Source organism: Ooceraea biroi, chromosome 9, assembly GCF_003672135.1.
Source record: "Ooceraea biroi isolate clonal line C1 chromosome 9, Obir_v5.4, whole genome shotgun sequence".
NCBI lineage: Eukaryota > Metazoa > Arthropoda > Insecta > Hymenoptera > Formicidae > Ooceraea > Ooceraea biroi.
Window position 1 is genome coordinate 5,672,901 of NC_039514.1, and position 20,488 is coordinate 5,693,388.

At 33.4% G+C, this 20,488-nt stretch overlaps 4 protein-coding genes, 1 long non-coding RNA gene and 1 pseudogene across 8 annotated transcripts in view; 4 read left to right on the forward strand and 2 right to left on the reverse strand.

Annotated features, from left to right (window-relative positions):
- LOC105276633 overlaps positions 1 to 4,831 on the forward strand; it is an 89,686-nt gene extending 84,855 nt beyond the window's left edge. For 3 of the 4 annotated variants that reach the window (XM_026972709.1, XM_026972708.1, XM_026972707.1), the window contains exons 3-4: positions 4,452 to 4,656; positions 4,739 to 4,831. The gene's annotated coding sequence lies outside the window, so the exon portion shown is untranslated. The remainder of the gene's footprint in view (positions 1 to 4,451; positions 4,657 to 4,738) is intronic. The other variant, XM_026972710.1, reaches the window with a different exon arrangement.
- On the reverse strand, positions 1,018 to 4,044 carry LOC113562671. The gene has a single exon (XM_026972714.1). It carries the CDS (start codon positions 3,836 to 3,838, stop codon positions 3,047 to 3,049), a length of 792 nt encoding a protein of 263 aa, XP_026828515.1. The 5' UTR covers positions 3,839 to 4,044; the 3' UTR covers positions 1,018 to 3,046.
- Positions 4,832 to 6,217: 1,386 nt separating the features above from the next.
- LOC105282223 (phospholipase B1, membrane-associated) lies at positions 6,218 to 12,338 on the forward strand. Its single transcript, XM_020032577.2, has 6 exons — positions 6,218 to 9,937; positions 10,368 to 10,579; positions 10,922 to 11,098; positions 11,190 to 11,488; positions 11,765 to 11,943; positions 12,060 to 12,338. The coding sequence occupies exons 1-6, from the start codon at positions 9,889 to 9,891 to the stop codon at positions 12,206 to 12,208; spliced, it is 1,065 nt and encodes a 354-aa protein (XP_019888136.2). The 5' UTR covers positions 6,218 to 9,888; the 3' UTR covers positions 12,209 to 12,338.
- Positions 12,339 to 12,344: 6 nt separating this feature from the next.
- On the reverse strand, positions 12,345 to 13,084 carry LOC113562651 (annotated as a pseudogene).
- A 235-nt stretch (positions 13,085 to 13,319) lies between these two features.
- On the forward strand, positions 13,320 to 15,229 carry LOC113562523. The gene is made up of 2 exons (XR_003406949.1): positions 13,320 to 14,753; positions 14,948 to 15,229. It is a non-coding gene; the product is annotated as an uncharacterized LOC113562523 (long non-coding RNA).
- A 2,284-nt stretch (positions 15,230 to 17,513) lies between these two features.
- On the forward strand, positions 17,514 to 20,320 carry LOC113562546 (protein FAM92A-like). The gene is made up of 6 exons (XM_026972255.1): positions 17,514 to 17,718; positions 17,913 to 18,282; positions 18,386 to 18,487; positions 18,610 to 18,741; positions 18,959 to 19,136; positions 19,333 to 20,320. Exons 2-6 carry the CDS (start codon positions 18,251 to 18,253, stop codon positions 19,558 to 19,560), a joined length of 672 nt encoding a protein of 223 aa, XP_026828056.1. The 5' UTR covers positions 17,514 to 17,718; positions 17,913 to 18,250; the 3' UTR covers positions 19,561 to 20,320.
- The last annotated feature ends 168 nt before the right edge of the window (positions 20,321 to 20,488 follow it).

A 20,488-nucleotide genomic window follows, 5' to 3' on the forward strand; every position in this document is an offset into this window, starting at 1 on the left:
AGGGGAGCCAGCCCCGATGACCTTGACCTTGACATATGTTATAGAGGTCACCCTCCTGAGTGACCTTCAGAAGATTTTAGCCGGCGGTCATTGTTTATTAAAAAGTTATTAAGAAAAGAAGTTTCGAAAATGTAGTAGTTATTTTGAAGTCATTTAAAGCAGTGAATCGTTAATATATAGAATAGTTTCTTTTAATATAAGTACAAATTATTCTCTGCTTTAACCTAACCTAACCTAACCTAACCCAACCCAACCCAACCTTGGTTAGGTTATATTTTCCGAAAGTGGAGCCTCGGGCACATACGCTCGTTTTCAGCCCGCTTCGCGGGAGGGCGGGGGGCAGGGGCTTCGCTCTTCCCCCCCGCCGGAGCTAGTGTAATAAATTTTACCGTACAGATTTTGATCACGTGGTACACGGCACGGATCCCGGTGGGGGAGGGACGAAGCTAGGTTAGGTTAGGTTAGGTTAAGTTAGGTTAGGTTTTTGTCAAGAAACCTCAAGAACAAAGATATATCAATTTTTATTTAATTTAAGTTTATTCATAAGCTAGAAATTCATAGAAATTCATCTTTCACGTATTAAATGTTAATCGTACGACAACCTGTCCTATACTGGCCCATTCTATTAGCTGAATTCGGAGGAATGTAGAAAAGGTAAACACAACATAATATCAGCGCACAATATAGTAATACAAACACGTATACTCTATATAAGGTGTCAAATATACAAATATATAAACTAATTTGAACTCTGTACGGTAAAATCTGTTAGACTGGCTCCGGCGGGGGAGAGGGGCGAAGCCCCTGCCCTCGCCCTCCCGCGAAGCGGGCTGTGAAAGAGCGTAGATAGCTGAAAATTTATGCAAAATTATTAAACTTCTTTGGTTATTAATTTTTTAATAAACAATGACCGCCGGCTAAAACTTTCTGAAGGTCACTCAGGAGGGTGGCCTCTATAACATATGTCAAGGTCAAAGTCATCGGGGCTGGTTCCCCTATTATGCATAATTACCATTACTGGCAATGTAATACTGTCAGTAATAAATTTCTACGAAGGTGCTTTTTGATACTGACGCTCGACGCTCATTTGTAGCGTCAAAACAGGTAATGTGATCAAAACTGACGCTGGATAAGTAATGGTCAATTTTGATCATGTGACCTATTGTGACGCTAAAAATGAACGTCGAGCGTCAGCTGAAAAAGCACCCTAAGAAAAGAACCCTAATAAATGAACTTTCTTTTTAACTACACAGTTTCCTTCAAAATGTTGGCAACTTGTCGGATTAAGATTTCAGACGGAAATTGTTTCCGTCAAGTTGCCTTGTAATTTCCAACAACTTATTATCAGTTCAGTTCCTAAGAGGGCAACTGTTGCCATGAAGTTGTTCATAATCGATGGTAACAATAAAAGTCGGCAAACCAATAGGCAAGAACGGAAGCCGCTTTCCTTAATAATGAAAGCAACTTAAACAAAGCAGTTTTAAGCAATTTGACAGCAACCTGCGGGCAACATGCTATCTATTTATCTTAAGAAAAAATGGTAATAATATGTAACATTTTGTTTCAATTTTTCCGTCTGATTATTATCGGATCTCGTAAATATATCAAAAAACATTTCAGATAAATATTTACAATTTACACTTATTTACAATTAAGAGTTTCTTCCAACCCGTAATCGCATCGGATGGATCAGTACAGATGCAACATTATTTATACTAGTAAATTGATTAATTTTTCTTAATTGTCTTCTTTTTTTGTGCAAGACATATGTCGTTTATTGCAATTATATATTCGCTTACTTCAGTACACTCTACTAAGTAAATATACGCTCAAAAAGGTGACAATTCAACTATTTATTGAGTAAAGCGATTACGCAAATTTCAGTAAACGCAAATATTTTAGCAGCAGTTTGGAAATGGAAAAAAATAACGTATTTTTCCGGTGCATAATGTTTTTTTTATATTACCATAAAGGTAAAAATGCGAGACAAATTGTGCTGTATATCCCGAGTCGAAATTTAAGATCTATTATGAACCTCTTACATAGTCATTTGTGCCTCTAATAATGCTCCTTCGCCTACAAGTTCTATCTTGAATTTACTAACGCCTTCTTTTGGCCTTTATTAGATCTTGTTGTTCTATACAATTTCTACTTTCGTCCTTACAACTCCTACCTCCTCTTTAGAATCTCTTTTGAACCTCCAAAATGTATCAAAACATTTTCTGCACCAATAAAAATTTAATACAACGATAAGTAATACTCCACAGATTGAGAACAATTTCTATTATTTTAGACTAATGCAATTAATGTTAGAATATAAAATAGGCAGTAATAAATGTATCAAAAAAATTTTATTCCAGTTCTTTTTTGTTGATAGGAATTCCTATGTACATTTGATGATCGATCTTCATATAGGTATACGCATACACATTTTAAAGATTCAATAGGAATAGCTATAAAATTGTCTGTTTTGTGACATTTTTGTAAAAAAAACTAGTATCGGCTATATTATCATCACCACGAACAACGAATGCATCATCGATCGCAATTTGTTGTACAATCGCATAATGTATTTCTCTGTGTTCACGTTGACAGAGTTGTTCATTGCAATTCTGATGAACAGTTTTGATAAAGCACTGAATTTCTGCGTAGAGTGTTTGATCTTCATTATTCACATACTGTACAACAGAAGATTCAGTCTGTAAATGTGCTTTGTACATTTGCGACACATATAAATAGCCATTTTTTAATAATCTATAATACTGCCACAATGAGATATTTTCAATGCGAATTCTTGAATTGTACAATGCAGTGATAATAACATTTGGTAATCTTCGTAATATCTTATAAGCACCAACACTATAACAATTTGAAAATATTTGCTCTATAATTTTTACTTGTCGTTTTCTGCTCAAACAACATGTATGAATGGGACCTCTAGGCATTTCATCTATTAATCGAATCATTTTTATAAACTGTTCATGAGCCGTCGCAATTTGTGTTTCAATATGCCATGTTCCATGTATTAATTTTAAAAGCTGACCATTCAAATTCTCGTATTCAAAGCAGGAGAAAACCCACAAAGGCCCCCTTTTTTAACGTTATCTGATAAGTGTAGTAATTGATGGATGTTAATCGAGCAAAACTGCAAGCCATATAATTGTTCAAATTCACGCACAAATTTATTTAAAAAATCTCGAGCAATATTTATCATAGGAAACATGATTTGTTCGGAATTTAGCATTGATATTGCTACTACGAGAAGGAGATGATTGGAAGAATGATTGAAATAATCTTGTCTTAAAATTCCTTCAAGAACTGGAACAGAATAATGAAACAGCCATGTTTTCAATTCTGATGCTTTCCAATGAAGTAAATCTTGTATACAACGCGGCATACGATGCACATATTTCGGCGGCTTGATTGCCATAAGTTTTCTATTAACGACATCAATGACAGCATATAACGAAAAAGGAAAGAGTCGAAATTTAATATCGAACCATAGTAATAACATCTTTTTCACGACACCGCCATCGACGCAATGCATTATTCTATCAATCGCAACTCCTTCGATAAAATCTGGCATAATCTTTGAAAAAGCAGTATGTCCCTTTATACCCATGACAGGATTATCAGGACTTGCTCTATTAGTATATTCAATACTTTCATTTAAAGATCTTAATTGTAGTTCATTTTCATAGCGATAAACATGGACCGAACCTCTTGGAATAATTGCAATATTTTCACCTTTACAATAACATGAAGGACAACCATAGTCTCCGTTAAATTGAATAAAGTTTAAAAAATCACTTTTGGCTGGTAGATGAACAGTTCCCATTAACAGTACACCTCTCACAGTTTTTAACTCTATATTATTACCTATTGTTACTTGAACTTGAATACCTTTACTAATTTCTTCTAACGCTTCACGGAACTTATAAATGAAACTATTTGCATTGGGCTTTTTATCTCCGTACCATAAGCCTAAGAGTAATGTATTTTCTCTTTTTATCCTCTCATTAAAAGGTAATTCATTGATAGTCAATTATAAAGGTCACATACTAATTTTTGAGGATTTGAAGACAGGCACCCCATCGGTGTACCAACTGAAAGAAGTATTGTCAGGATTGGCTAGAAATCCATTATCCATCCATTTTCTGTATAACGATCCATCATACACATCAGTTATAATATCAGGTGGTTCTATCCGTTCAAAACGCTTTTGCAATTGAGTATAAAACTCTTTCCTTCTATACATTTCCCGCAGTTGTTCAAGAAATGACAATTGTATGAAATATGAATTGTTCTTTCTAGGGCACGAGGGACAAATATCTTCAGCTGATACGAGATCTCTAGTGCAAAACGAATAATAATAATGTTTCTGCAAATTTGTTTCTTTAAGAGAGAAATATTTTCGAAATTTATGTAAGCTATTTTTTTTAACTGTTCAGGCAAATAGTGGCTTTTATTTATCTCGAGAGAAAATCACTTACATCGAATTGAAATCGATAACGGAAAATCAGGAATGCGATTGGAAGAAGCTGGTGAGGGAAACTCTCGTAGAGGTGTACGGTGAAAGCATTACCAATTATTCTGCCATTGGAAAAAGAGGCGCTCGACCAGCAATTAGTGCTATACTTTTTAAAGCTTTATTTAGTATGTAATTTTTATTAATATAATTCTTGAATTTTATTATATATATTATATATCTCAAGAAGAAACAATATTTTTGTTGCAGATTGGGCAACTGAAAAAGCCAGAAAACCGATTACTCGGAAAGCATATATACAGTGCATAAATATATTTCTAATAAGCGAAAATATACAAAAAAGAAAGAAAGAACTAGAAAGCACCGCAGAATATAAAAAATATATAAACATTAATCTTGATATAATAAGGTAATCTTTCTAATAACATTAAATATAGCATCTTCCTATACATTATACTTTCAAATTATAAAGTTAGTTTTTAACTAACTGTAATATTTCACAGCGACTGTTTAGTTGCGGCGTTGACGCCGATGCTATCCATGGACCAAAGAACAAAACTAGCGGACTTTCAGCGGCAACTCACGGTCATCTCGAATCGGCCTGAAGACACCAATTCTATCACATCCGTGAGCTTGTCCATGAGAAACCAGATCAAAGCCGACATCGACTAGCTGTCACTTCGGAATGCCTCTACTGCGGAGAGCTTATGATAAAGTCGATGGATAAGCAAATATTAATATTACAAGTTAAACGATTCATGTTAAAGAAATATTTATTTATTTAAGTTACTCAACTTGGTAATATATATATATATATATATATATATATATATATATATGTTGGGTATTTTAATTGAATACATGTTGATTACGAATGAATACTTTATTCGACAGATAAGAAATAAACGGTAGCCTTTGTCTTGGCAAAAATTAACCGGCGGCGACTAACGAACAGAGCAGCCGTACTGTACTGCCCTGCGAGTAGAACTAAACAAAGAGATCGGTTAACCGGTAGCGCACGCCACGAGCATGAAACTATAATAGAGATGTCGCACGTACTATCAATTTTTCTTATCATCAGGCGCGACATCTGAACACAAACGTGATATAACAAATAAACGGTATTAGGTCTAAAACCTTTGAATGAACTGAGTGTCTGAGAAGCACGAAAGCAAACATTTTACTTCAATAATATATATATATATATAATATTGTCGCACTCACTCGCAGAGACACTCGCGCACGAAATGAAACGACACTTTTATAGAATAACGATAAAGATTTATTGCAATGAGAGCGGGATGCAATACACGTCCGTTACTTCTCAAACCACGTCCGAATCTGTCTCTTTCTGGTTTATTTATTCTCCTGGCGACGGGTCGCCAGGAGGCTCGCGTCTTCTTCCGACAGCCGATCCGACGACGCTCAGCTGATCGGCAGCTGACCGGCTCGCGTTACACCGGGTGGCCAACCCGGATATAACAATATAAATAAATATATATAAATAAATTTTAATTGAAATACAATATATTGTTATTTGTACTCAGTAAAAGTAAGTGTAACTCAGTGTAATTACATTTTAAAGATTCAATACGAATAAGATATATTATATAAAGTTGTCTGTTTTGTGATTCGGAATTATTTAATATTCCATTATCATATTTACTTTACTTGCATTTAAGATATATCTTAATTTCAATAAGCAATGTATTATATTAATTATATAATTTGCTTAATATTTTGCTGTAGATAGATTATGTACGATAAGTAAATATTAATTTGCTTATTATACATAATCCTTCTACAGCAAAATATTAAGAAAATTATATAATTAATATATTGTTTATTGAAATCAAGATGTACATTAAATGCAAGTATGGTATATGAGAATGGAATATTAAATAATTCTGAATATTTATTTTCTAAAAATGTTTATAGTGCAGGATCTGAAGGTTTTATAGAGGTTCTAAGTAGATACTTTTTTGAGCCTTCACAACGGAGAAAGCGGCAATAAGTGATAGTTTGTAGTATCAAAGAAGGACTTAATCATTTATATTTCGAGTACTACATTGGTTCTCCAAACTGAATGAAACTTGCAGGTTTAATGTAGAATAAAAATTTCGACTCGGGTATAGAGAGAATACTCTTAGCAAATAAATATGCCAGAAATAATTTGTAAAATTTCGTGCAGGAGAATTGGATCTTAAAGGTACTTATCAATTATCATTCCAGTCGGCCAGTCACTACAGATGTCAACAAATCATGGCTTTAATTGATGAGGAAATCATCACTCTGAAAATCGCCAAGAAAATTAGCATTGATAAGACCCGTTCTACAATAAGTCGTATGTCGGAGTTGGATGTCGTGGATCGTTTGTCGTATGCTGAATAACGATTCCGAATACGACTACAAAATATGTAATTTTACAACCAGTCGCGATTGTATGCACAGGTTAATATAATCTGTACATAGCAAACAGAAACCGAAAAGTTGGAAATATATTTAAATTTGTTATTAATTTGGACGAAAATTATAAAAATTAGGTTACTTTTAAGGAAGACAGAATAACAAGAAGATGGTGGATAAAACCGCATATTTCTGCAAATATGAGACAAACTTTCGGTGCTAATAAAAAATTATTTTTATATTATCGAACAAGTGATAACGAAACATGTTTTAAGCTTACAGAAATGTCAATCCAACAATTTGATTATTTACACGATCTTCTAAAATGAAAATTGCAAACAAGAAGTCAGAGAACCTTAAAGGTGCTTTTTCATGCTGACGCTCGACGCTCATTTTTAGTATCAAAACAGATCACGTGATCAAAATTGACCATTATCCAGCGTTAATTTTGATCACTTGACCTGTTTTGATGCTAAAAATGAGCGTCGAGCGTCAGCATGAAATAGCACCTTTATCAGCAGAGATAAGACTTGCAGTGACATTGAAGTAAAATTGAATTATATTATATTTTATTGCAAACATAAAATGTAAAAAATATAAAATTATAGCACACATTTAAATTTATTTTTAATTTTCTTGCTCAGATCTTGGCGTAAGTAGTACTATTTTTTTATTTTTCCGGATAGGAAAATTAACTTTAAATAAATATAAATATTATCCCTGAAGTATGTAATGCTATATGGGAAGTATTGCAACTAACATATCTCCGCTGTCCACAAGATGAGAATGAATGGATCAAAATCGCAGAGGAATTTAATAATATGTGGAATTTTCCAAATTGTATCGGGTCAATTGATGGAAAACATTGCCGAATACAAACCCCACCAAATTCACATAGCGTCTTTCACAACCATTATAGCACAGGGGCGGAGACCTGCAACCCCCGCGATTGCGAAGGTTTTAGGGAAAGGATTTAGGGGCGCAAAGAGGCGCGATATTTTATTAAATAGCGGGGAGGTGTCATTAGACCAAGCTCCGCCACTGTTTGACAAGCACAAATGTACGTAAGATAAATTATATGAGCTAACAATATGTATACAATCGGGAAATAATATTTGACAAATGAATCTGTGCCAACATTAACATTGTTGAGTACACATTGTATTATATCTCAAATGTATTTTTCTTCATCATGTTCTGCATTATGTTACATACTTTCTGATCGCATTGCATCAACAAAAAAACTATCTTAAATAACAATAATTAGATCTATCTGATATTATTAGCGTTAAATATATTCTTTCAGTATATTTTCCGTGTTTTCCGAAAGATAAATGATCCAATTTTCTATCTTGTACTTTGTTCACATTTCTTTTAAGCATAATTAAAAATTAAATTTGACAAATTTATCTGATTATATGATTGATACGATATGACATGATTGCCACAATTACTAAATGTTAATTGAACTGTTTTTCTAGAAAATTATTAAAAGCTAATTAGAAGTTCGCTTTCATCTCTAACTTAATGAATATTGTGGTTTATTGCCATTACAATCATAACAATCATGCAAAATGGCAATCTTGACTCTAATCGACGAACAGCGGAATCAAGGTCTTATGTCTTGTATTCGACTCTTCGTCGAGAGTTTGCCTTCACGTTTGGTTGATCATCTCAATCTCCGACGGTGTGACTTCTCTATGAATTGCAAAAAGTTCCACGGATGCACAGGCAAGTTCTAAAACATCTCGGTCAGTCGGTGCCCACATCTCTAAGAATAATGTGGAAGTGGTGGCAGTTCTGTTGTATCCTGATGTCCTTATGCGCGATGACATCGTGCCAGAGGAACATTCTCGATATGCCTATCCTCGTGCAATCTCTACGCATATTTCGGAACTGGGCTATGGGTGCTTTCGGTAAGTCTAGACAGCGAGTATGTGAGCAGCACGGAAACATAATTCGTACATATACAAAGGATTTGCAAATTGTTTACAGAATGCAAAAAATTGTTCTAATAACTTTTATCTTGCTCTCTTAGTTAGATAGATTATTCGTTGTTCCTTATATATTTTGTAAAACTAGACGTTGTCCAGAAGTTTTCTCCAAGTAAAAGTATTATGTACTACTCTTAAATAATCACTGATAAATGAAGATTATTTACAATAAATAGTGTGAAAATAGTGTGAAATAAATCTTGAAAATCTCGAAGATGGTCGCACTCACAAAATTCACAACCATGATCAGACTTTTGCAAAAAGAGAAGAAGAAACTCGAGATGATTTGCATCAAGTGAAATATAATGATGAATGCATTTCTTTCGTGTCCCCTATATCATCAAAAACACAACGTGAATACAACAGATCACTTCAGGTTTTTCGTTTTTCGTTTTTCGTATAACAGCTTTTATCCATAACCGAATTTAATTAAACAACATGTTTCTTTTGTAAATTCTCATTGTTTCGCTTGGTTGTGTGATGTCGCGCATTGAAAAAAAACAGAAATGTCATTGTTATCTCACTTAATTAAAAAAAAAACAGTTTCTTTGTGACAAATGGGGCAAACGTAACTCAACACAACTTTGCGAGAACTCTTCCTACTTCTTAGACACTGCTTTTCTGTATAGTTCATCATCCTCTAATTTGATGCACGTTCCCAATTACATTTCAAATTGCATTACACACTTGATTTAATTATTTACTTAAAGTAAAGTATATTTAATAAGTAAAGTATTTAATGTACTTCTAAATTTTACTCCTTTGTTTAATATATCTTACTCTTTTTCACTGTGTACTGCACAGTGTAATTTAGTGTTGCCCCTTACCTTTACTTTTTCTGATTCATTGCACAGGTTGCGTAGATACAACCAGATATATGAAATTAGAAATTATTACTGTATTACTTCTTCAGCATGTTACAACAAGTGATTCATTAACTTCGAAGGTCGGACAGGAACGGATGAAAAATATCTACAATTGGCGAGAGATGCAGGCAAAATGCAAGAAGTCATTTCCGATCATGTCCCGTTTCCTTGCAACGTGACAGGTAAGATGGTCAAAAGATAATTACTATTCATTGGTACCATTATCTTAAAGATCGCCTATCTCTAAGCTACTATCTTATTTTTATGACGATCAGAAGTGAGGAATGATACGATGTAAATTCTTAAGGCTTACGTGATAGGTAGATGTAAGACTCAGAAAATATAATATTTATATAACATTTTTTTTCTTTCAAGTCTTTATATTTTAGTTAAACAAAATTATAACTAAACATTCACTTTAATCGTTAAATCTTTAAAAAACATAATTTAATTATAAAAAAATCAAAATAATAACAGTACTTTTATTGCTGCTTATAGGAGAAATATCGTTTGTTAACACTTTTGTTCGGAAAATCATATCGATTCATAAGTATTAAAAGAAATGTAAATACTATGCACTTAGTGTATTATATGACCGGCTATGAATTTCAGTGGGACGATCATCAAAGGTACCAGATTCGGTGCATAAATTAAGACCAGGCGATATTGATGTACTTGGCGCCATGGGTGATTCGGTCACGGCTGGAGCTGGAATTTTCGCAACCAGTGTATCTCACATTTTAGTAGATAACAGAGGAGTTACCGCAGCCGCTGGAGGTCAAGGCACATGGAGGCAGTATCTGACTGTTCCCAATATCCTCAAAGTAAATCATTAAGATATATAATCTCGGAAATAATTATTTAGATATTTTATATAAATAATTTAATATAAGAATGTATATACATATTTATAATATATATTTATAATACATTCTTATATATTAAGCTATTATATAACCTGTATAACAGAGTAGTTATTCTATAACATTGCATCGTCGTTTTCAGTATCGATAGAATAACTGGTAAACGCGATAATCCAAAAAAAGAAAAAGAAGGGCGATGTAATCTTAGTCCATAAAGATTGTTATCTGGTAGTTCGAAAGTTAATCTAACAAAATTTGAGTAAATGTGCAAATTAGTCATTTTTCAAATTTTCGATATATTAGGAATACAACCCCAATTTGATAGGATATGCGCTGGGAGATTCAATAGTACCAAACGAGGCCTCGCAGCTGATTGTCGCTGAGAGCAGTGCCATGTCCGAGGATATGTCATACATGGCTGAGGTACTAGTTACAAGGATTAAAAGCCATCCAAAGATAGATCTACAAAAACATTGGAAGGTACGCTGCTCTTTGAATTATGTTTCTAATTATTACTTAAGAAAAATGCTTCTAGCAATCAGATATTGATGAAGCTAAATTTAATTTACAGTTCATCTCAATAATGATCGGAAGCAACGATTTTTGTGGCGATATCTGCTGGGTTTCATCACCTTGGTCAGTCGTTGATAATCACAAAGCGGAAATGCTTCAAGTTTTGCGGACACTAAGGGATAATCTGCCACGAACATTCGTGGCCTTGATTCTGCCACCTCATGTAGGTGGTTTACTCGATGGTACTCAAGGGCGATTACCCTTGAGATGTTATTTCACACAAACTAATGCATGTGGTTGCATGCTCGGTCTTGCTCGTACGAGATTGAGGCCAATGTATGACAATATTATAAGACGGTAAACATATTATAATAACATAAAATAAAGCAGTGATCTGTGTATATCATATTATCTAACAAGTATTAATTATTATATTTTTGACAAAGATAACGTAAATTATATTCAAATTATGACATTAATGTATTATATATTAAATTATATATGTGCATGTAATTAATTGCACGAAATTAAATGCACATAAAATGGGTAGCATATATGATTTAATTCATAAGTAAGTTACAATTTATTCTGCAAGTAGCATATATATTAGAAATTCAAAAATATATTTTTCAGGTGGCAAGAGATAGATATGGAAATCGCTACTTATCCGGAATTTCAGAGAGACGATTTCGTAGTTGTAGCTCAACCCGTCTTGATGGATTTAACTATTCCACTTGCGTCAAATGGATACGCCGATTTAACGTATTTAAGTGTCGATTGTTTCCACATTAGCCAAAAAATGAACGCTTGGTGTAAGTCACATAAAACATATTAGTAGGAATTATTACTAATACATTAAATTTTAACAAACTTTGATCTTTTTGACGAATACATAATATACATTAATAACACTTTTTCACTTCTACAGACGCAACCTCTCTGTGGGAGAGTCTGTTCCAGCCAGTAGGTGCTAAAATGACGAAGCTGTCTGACAATCCACCATCCGAAAAATTTTATTGTCCTACAGAGGAGAGGCCTTATTTGGCTACAATGTTGAATTCAAGAACACACCGTTGAAGAAAATAGAACGGCTAACAAAATTGACTGTTAATTACGTGAAAGACACTTGATGTATGTGTGAGAGAGAGGAGGGAGGGAGAGGGGAGAATATGGAATATACATAAAAATATAATATAATATAACATAATATTTGTTATTGTCTTTTTTCGTATTTTTGAATGACTTGAAGAACTTCTATGAGACATTATGTTTTAAGTTTACAACGAACGTATTTTAATCCTTCTTCTAGCGAGCATGTAATCATCTTTGCTATGGTTTGGATTATTCCAAGATGTCTTCATAGCTGCAGAAATTTCTTTGCTTACTTTCGCCAATTCGCGATCAAGTTGATTGTCTCCATTTTTTCGACGTAAATCCATCCATTTCCGTTATTTTTTGAAAAGGTTTCAATATATGTAGTAATGTATATTTTATCGAATTAAAGCTTGTACTTGGCTCCGAAAATTACATGCTGCTAGTATTGTCAAAACTAGAAAGAGAACTCGCAGGCTTATTTGAGATCTCGCTATCAGTCTTCCTACTTGTCTCTTCATTAATATCTTCGTCAATATTTAATAGTTCGTTCTCTGAAAATAATTTATGATATCTTAACTAATATTAAAAATTATATTCCTTTTTCATTAATGTATACCTTCTATTAATTGATAGGATTTATTGTGATTATATGATGATAAAGAAGTAGTAAAATTGGAAGATTGCTTGGATTTCTTAATCGGTGAAAAAGTATTTGTTGCACTTATTTCACATAATAAGTTTTGTGAGTGATTCTGTTGTACACGTTGTACAAATGATGCTTTTGTTCTGTAAATAAAATTATAAAATAAACAAACTAAAGAAAACCTCACAAAGGTGGAAAAAATACGCCAAGTACATAAAAAGTCCCAACTTGTATGCAACAAAAAGTTTAACAAAATATTTATTATATAATATTTATAATATTTATTATATAAATCAAAACTAAATATGAAATCAATTGTTAACTAATCAAGTATCTAGAAGCAATTCAATTTGAGTATTTTATAAATATTTCTCATGCATACTCTCATAATATATTGTTTATTGAAATAATGAAGAAGTACCTTTCGATATTTCCAAATTTATTTTTATGAGCAACAAAACATTTATATAATGGTCATATTATTTTTAACAACTTTTATGGGCTAATATGCGCAGTATCTTAAAAAGTTTGCTTGAAAATTTATCATACAACGAAATTTTCGGCGAAGACGATCTTACTACGTGGTTGCGCCAAGATGTAAGATGGGCATGCATTTTTGGTGACACAGAGTGTCAACGAATTGCTAATGCTAGATTGAAGGAACACCTAGAAGATCCCATAAAGCACAAGTCATTCTTGCAATTACATTTTTTCTGGTGGTATTATTCTTATATAATACATGAAATTCGAGACATTAATCGACGCAAATATGGAACTTCTTGAAAATAGCATTTACCGTTTCTTAAATCGTTTATATAGTGTATAGTTTATATAGTTTGTGCAATATGTTCAGATTAGTGGTAATTACAGTTGCATTAAACTTTTTTTCTGTATATTTGTACATGCGAATATGAAATACATAAATAAGATAATATAACGTATTTCGAGCACGAACCCAATACGGATACGCAAAACGCAATGTATTCACTAGTTTTCACTCTCAATCTGCTTTAAAATACATTGTATTGTTTCTTTTGGATTTTGTAATTTCAGTTTGTCAGAATGATTATTTTTATTTAGATGCGCGCACTAATAGTTTATAGACATTAGTAAATGTAATTTGTAGCATGTATTATCGTTTCTCTGTCATGTTTGTCGGGAGATTAGAGAAAGTATAGACTTTACCCTTGAGGATGCAAAAAAAAACTTTTCAATACGACAAATTTTCGCGGAGTTACGCTTATTTGAAATATGCGAAAATTTATATGAATTTACGTGTTGCGATAATTTTGTTGACGAGTGTATATACAGGGTGTTCAAAAAATGGGAGATTCGTTAATTTTGCGAAATCTGTTGATAATTGATTGTACCGTTTATAATAATAAGAATTGTCTTATCGAATTTCAATCACATTTTGCTTATAGACTTTCACCGGAATGGAAAGAATGGACGTACTGTAAAGGTGTGATGAGAGCGAATCAGAGCATTGTGCTGAAATTGGGAGAATTATACACAAATGAATCTAAAGTTTTTAATTATATTTCCTGCGCTACAAAACCTCGTCTTGCTATCGAGATTTTCTTCAATTCACATCTCTTAACAGGAAAGATAGATATCCCACACTTTTCGGTTATGTCATCTTTGCTGAGTATGCAGTGGAACATATAAACGAAATCCCAAGAATTATAGAGGCATACAAGTAATAAAATTAGTTTTATAAACTGCTCTTCCAAAAGTATTGCAAGTTTCTTTACTAGTATAGTTTATTTACGAATAATTACTTTGTTTTTTTGCAGTGCTTCAGATTCCGTTAAAAATAAACTATTATGTATTATTATAAATCATTTATTTTCTGGATATAAAATTCTACAGGTACTTCTGCAGGTATGATGGCATTCTTATGTCTTAATTTGCTGATATTATTTATATGAATGCTTTAATTTAATTTTAATTAGTTTTATTTATTAGTACGTAGACATATACACACAGTATGCAAATAACGTATTACAGTTGTACTAAAAGTAGCATTTATGACAGATTTTTAATTTTAATTAACATGATGTTAAAATTTGTTCTAGATGGGCGGCAGCGTGTATAATTTCAGTGAAACAAAAATAGGTGAAAATCTTGAAGGCATTATCGAAAGACGATTGCGTCAAATTAAGGATCAAAAAGATAGGCTTAAGAAATTAATAGTGTAGAACTAATTGCTTAAATGTGTCAGTGAGAGATAAAGTTATTCGTTTATGCAACTGTATTATTAATATTTCTACGCATATTTGCTTGTAATTACTAAGTTGTCAATGTATTTTATATATAATTAATAAAAATTAATGTTTGATAAATTTTTTTACGAAATATTCAAGGTGTTTAAGTTTTTACGTACGTTAAATTTACATTTTAATTCATTTTTTTGTTAGTTTCACTTGTGTTTAGTATTAACAATGTTATTATTATTATATTGTGTCTTCCCAGATAGCAGAGAGAGTTCAAAAAGAATTAACTTGTATGTCACCAATTCTAAATTCATTTTCTTCTTTCTTTTTTTATTTAAAACTGAACAATACGTTATTTGCATACTGTGAATTGGTGACATGACAAATGAATTCTTTTTGAACTCTCTCTGCTATCTGGGTTATATCTCACCTTACTTTTTTTTATTAAGGTTATTTTAGGTCGCTTCAACTACTTGGTTATTAGCGACTACTTGGTTTACAATACATTCGGTTGATAGTTCATTGTTAATTTACTTATCTAATACAATACAGTGCGATTTGTTCGGTGCTTAATAGCTAACTTAACTAAATAGTAAGTATGTACATGAGTAGGAACTTAATAATCTACTTATTTAAGTAACATCCCCAATAACTAACTCTGTCGAAAACAAATATCATCAGAGTCTGCTACAGATTTTGTTAGTAGAAACGCTACAGATTTGACGCAGGTTTTGTCTTTTCTATAATGTTAGCAACATAGCAACAGAAATATAACAAAATCTGTAGGCATAACCAATCTGCAGCGCACGTTTGCACTATTTCTGCCGCCAATCTGCTGTTTTATTATGTCAGCAGGATTTGGCAACAAAACAAAAGCTTAATGCGGACACAGATGGCACCGTATCTGCTGTATCATTCTGATTAAATTTGTTTCCGATCTGCTGACATATTGTTAACAATTTGCTTATTGGGATATTTTGTATGATAAAATTGCTGGATTAACTTATTTAAATATTTTATTTATTTATTTATCATAGTCCTTGCCTTTCGGCTTAGGACGAACATCCGGTTACAATACATACATTCTTTCACTTTTACTTCACATATCAAACACATAACTTTAATTTTACAACTTTAAAACTTTAACATTTACTAAATTGAAATATTATTAATCGCCAATCAATTTCATATATTAGATAAAATTTTTCTTCGATCATACTGGCTAACATATGCTAGATGGTCAGCAATGGATAAACTAAAATCTGTTTTTTTTTTCAAACGCGATATACTGCACGCCGCACAGTGGTCAAAACGACTGAAAACGTGGCCAAAATCCATTTAAAAAAAAAAATTTTTTATCGTCATTACATTATTGTTTGTTAGTTCTAAGTCCGTACTAAATTTCTCTAACGTTATAGTCCAAACAAATTTCATTTATGAGAGCTATAAATGTATAAAGTTCATTATCGTAAGTCTCTAATATGATTTTGACCATAATCGGTGTCACAATTGTGATTTCATTCACAAAGTTATCACGTACCGGGTTATTAAATCTTTTCATCCTTGTTTTATTGTATCCTTTGTGCTTCTGATAACGCTGTTATTTATTCAATTTTCATTACAGTTAATAGAAATAAAATAAGATAATGCTGTTGTGATGTAACACTAATGAAATATTGCGATTCAAATTCCCCCATCGTGAGTCGGCGCGATAAATCAAATAGAATTTAAAATTTAATTATATATCAAAAGAAATAAGAAAAAGTTTATCTGCGCCAAACTGCACCGAAGTTTTTTCTCAAAATGCTTCCCTGAAGACATATTTCAGTGCAACTTTTAAAATTGGACACCCTGTATATATAATTAATATTATTAAGAGACACGGTAGTGTCTCGCGCCAAGTATACGCGCAGCGAGACCGCACCGTGACTTTTACGCGAAGCGACGCTTTCGCAGACACTCCGATTATTAGATCTCAATAACCGCTGAACGGATGAACTTCTAAGTAGGCTCAATGGATAGCTTAGGGTCGAATTATATAATAAAAGTGTTTTTATTTTTCTTGTACGTGCTCTACGAGCGGAGATATGGCGATGCAAAGTCTGAAATTGGAAAATTTCATTTAAGAAACGTCGTCGTCATCATCATCAAGTGTACAGTCCGTTCTTTTTCGTCGAGATGGCAGCAGCTCCGTTTATACCGACCGGCGGAGATGCTGTTGGTATATCCGTGTGACTCACACATAACGATCATATGTAGAGGCTCTACATTAGAAAACTCTAACTTATCGACCCGTCATGTGTAAATCACACGGATATACGGACATCTCCGCCGGTCGGTGTACGACAAGTGTACGACGCAATGTAGTGCAAGAAGTTTTTGCGAGAGAACGAGTGAGTGAGTGAGTGAATGAGTGAGCGAGAGGGCGAGTGAGTGAGAGGGCGAGCGAGCAAGAGAGAGAGAGAGAGAGAGAGTGAGAGAGCGAGAGAGAGTGAATGAGAGAGCGAAAGAGCTAGTGAATGAGTATAAAGGAAGACCCGGGCGGGAAATCCGACCGCAGCCGAGGAAGTGAAGTGAAAGTGTTATTGTTTCGTCGTTAAATAACCTATCCATTGAGTGAGATTGAATACAATGTAAGTAACCTATGTAAGTAACCTATACATTTTATTCTGATTATTATTAGTATTAGTATTATTAGTATTATTTAATAATGTTAGAGAAGTAATATAATTAAATAAAATTAATAAATTTACTCGAGTTCTCTTTGATCAATCGCACTTTCCATTAATGACAACAATTTTTTCATGCACATTTCTGTGTCTCCTAGGCGATCAGAGTAGCTCTCCTGGGATTAGAGAACTTCCACGATTATCCTCAGGCAATCGCCGAAATTAAAAACCTGCTTCTCAGTGAACTAGCGAAGACGATGACGTCGTTGGATCGACATTAACCAAGTTTTATTTGAAAAGATCATCGATGGACTTAATGATGCATCCGCGATGCAAGTAATTCTCTACTTTAAATACATATCTTTGGAAAATTGCAGCCAGGACAATTGGTCGAAATGTGTCTCGCACATATCGCGAGAGATTATTGTAGAGAAATAATCTGTCGCTGTAAGTTCATTCACTGAATACTTTACGAAATCCTTTCACGGAGGGGAAAATGCTTCGAGTGCGCTCCCAGAATAGCGTGTAGTAAGTTGAAGAATAAAATCAGTCGAGCATCCGACTTTAGTCTCGCGATATTATGACAGATCGTGAATGGTGAGTCGTTTGAATAAATCTATTTTGTTTTCAGTGAGCAGGAGGCGAAATTTGTACAGGATCGTATAACAGGCGTGGAGAAGCACTTCGCTAAACTATGCACGATATTTGCAGCGTTTACCAGGAAAGCGGCCAGGTGATAACCAGCTAACTCTATCGATTATTTTTCCTCAGCGATACACACGGACCCTTCACTCGCTATCGCTTCGACGTAAAACCTCATTTCCGTTTATTATTCACCAGCAATATTATTTTCAGACTGCGCGATAAAAGTGACGAGTTTGCAAAAGTAATACAGGTCTATGGTGATTCGAAAACTATAAATCGATCCATGAGTACTGGATTGGCGAACTTTTCAGCAACGTTATCAGTCGTCGGTGATTATAGTAGGTAAAAACGATTCTTTAAATTACATATCTTTCACGCAAATAATGTCTGCAAATAATTAACAAATTTAGCTCAATTTAAATTTATTTACTCGGACAAATAAACTATTCATTGTCTTTCTATATTAAATATAAAATTTACCTTTCAACATGCTGATAAAGTGCAACATTATGCTTCAACATCATTTTAATTTTTTCACCTTCGAAATTATTAATTTTAGAGATGCAGAAGTGCAAAGATTGGACACCAAAGTAAGTGCGCCTCCTTCACAGTACGCAATGATTTGCAAGCATGCGCGCGATGATGTAAAAAATACCTTCGCAGCACGCGATAGAGAATTCACAGAACGAAGGCAATTGGACAAAGTTCGAGAAAGAAACCCTAGGAATCGTCAAATGGTAGTATCCTTATAATTAAAACCTCATTTTACAAGCATCACTTAATTTCAATCGTGATTTCATTAATTCCATGGCTTTCGTAATTGTAAATCGAAAAATCATTTAGACGATAAATAAAATCGCGCAATAAATATATTGATGAAATCATTTCAAACTAATATAACTATGTTACTCAAGTATCTCTTGTTACAATTAGTCACAAGCCGAGTCTGAACTGATGAAAGCATCCGTTGAGATGTCCCAAGTGGTCAAGGGATTGGAGGAGCAGATCAACTCGTTCGAGCGACGAAAGCTGCACGATTTGAAATCTGTACTATTGGATTTCGTCACCATCGAACTGAGGTTTCACAGAAAGGCTCTTGAACTTCTGACTAAAGCGTACCAAGATTCGTATCCATCGACGAAATTAAAGATCTTGAGATGAGATTTTTTCAAATCGTGTGATCATTTTCATATATCATGTATAAGTGTAGTTGATTTAACATGCTTTTAACATGCAGGACTAACGTAATAACGTATCGATAATATTGTTTAACCAAATCACGCGATTATATACAGGAATTAAGAGACTTTAGACAAACAATGCGCGCCCCTGACTCCGTCACAAGGCTGGACACAGTAAACAGAACGTCGTTTCGACACGCTTATTCCTTAACGAACTTAACTAACCGATTTGCATCCTCTCCTGCGACACTGCAGAAATTGGCTAATCGAGAAGCCGAGTCTGCTGTAAGCTCAATAATTCATTTAACGTGTGAGTCGTTCTACTATTCTATTCTTGAATCTTTAACGATGAATGCTTCCAGGATTCCGTACAAACCGGATTCACCAATTCATCCGAGTCGGTCCAAGTTCTCAGGCCTATCCCACCAATCCCTACATGTCAGAAGTCCTTCATATCGTCCATAATATCTCCATAATATATCGCATACCTTCGAAAATGATTGTATTTACACACTTACTTCACTTACTTTTGAAAAATACTCGATTTGTACTTTAGATATAAATGTCTATGAATAGTTGTTTAAGATTTAATAAAAGAAGAGGATCCTGAATCATCTTTATAATGTCTAATAATCAATATATGTATTATGAGTTAGGGTATATTAAAGTTGTGTTATTTAAAATGTAATTCTCATTCACTTTCTGATAGCTCAGTCAATCGTAATAAAGATCATTTAAAGCAATAGAAAAAGTACAGTTTTATAGAAAAGTGTAAGTTTATTTTTTATAATATAACAAAAGGATATCTCATGCATGCTAATCTTTCCTCCACATGATTGTATGGCTATTCCAGATACTTTGGATGAGTGGTCACTTGTTAGATTAGTATATTGAAGAAAGGGATGAGC

Bases quoted from the DNA above. Each gene is read 5' to 3' on its own strand.
- LOC113562671 (XM_026972714.1), bottom strand. From the start codon at position 3,838: ATGGGAACTGTTCATCTACCAGCCAAAAGTGATTTTTTAAACTTTATT.
- LOC105282223 (XM_020032577.2), top strand. From the start codon at position 9,889: ATGCAAGAAGTCATTTCCGATCATGTCCCGTTTCCTTGCAACGTGACA. The intron at 9,938-10,367 runs GTAAGATGGTCA...TATGAATTTCAG, and splicing joins GTTTCCTTGCAACGTGACAG to TGGGACGATCATCAAAGGTA. The intron at 11,099-11,189 runs GTACGCTGCTCT...TTTAATTTACAG, and splicing joins ATCTACAAAAACATTGGAAG to TTCATCTCAATAATGATCGG.
- LOC113562546 (XM_026972255.1), top strand. From the start codon at position 18,251: ATGCTTCGAGTGCGCTCCCAGAATAGCGTGTA. The intron at 18,283-18,385 runs GTAAGTTGAAGA...TTTTGTTTTCAG, and splicing joins CGCTCCCAGAATAGCGTGTA to TGAGCAGGAGGCGAAATTTG. The intron at 19,137-19,332 runs GTAGTATCCTTA...TGTTACAATTAG, and splicing joins ACCCTAGGAATCGTCAAATG to TCACAAGCCGAGTCTGAACT.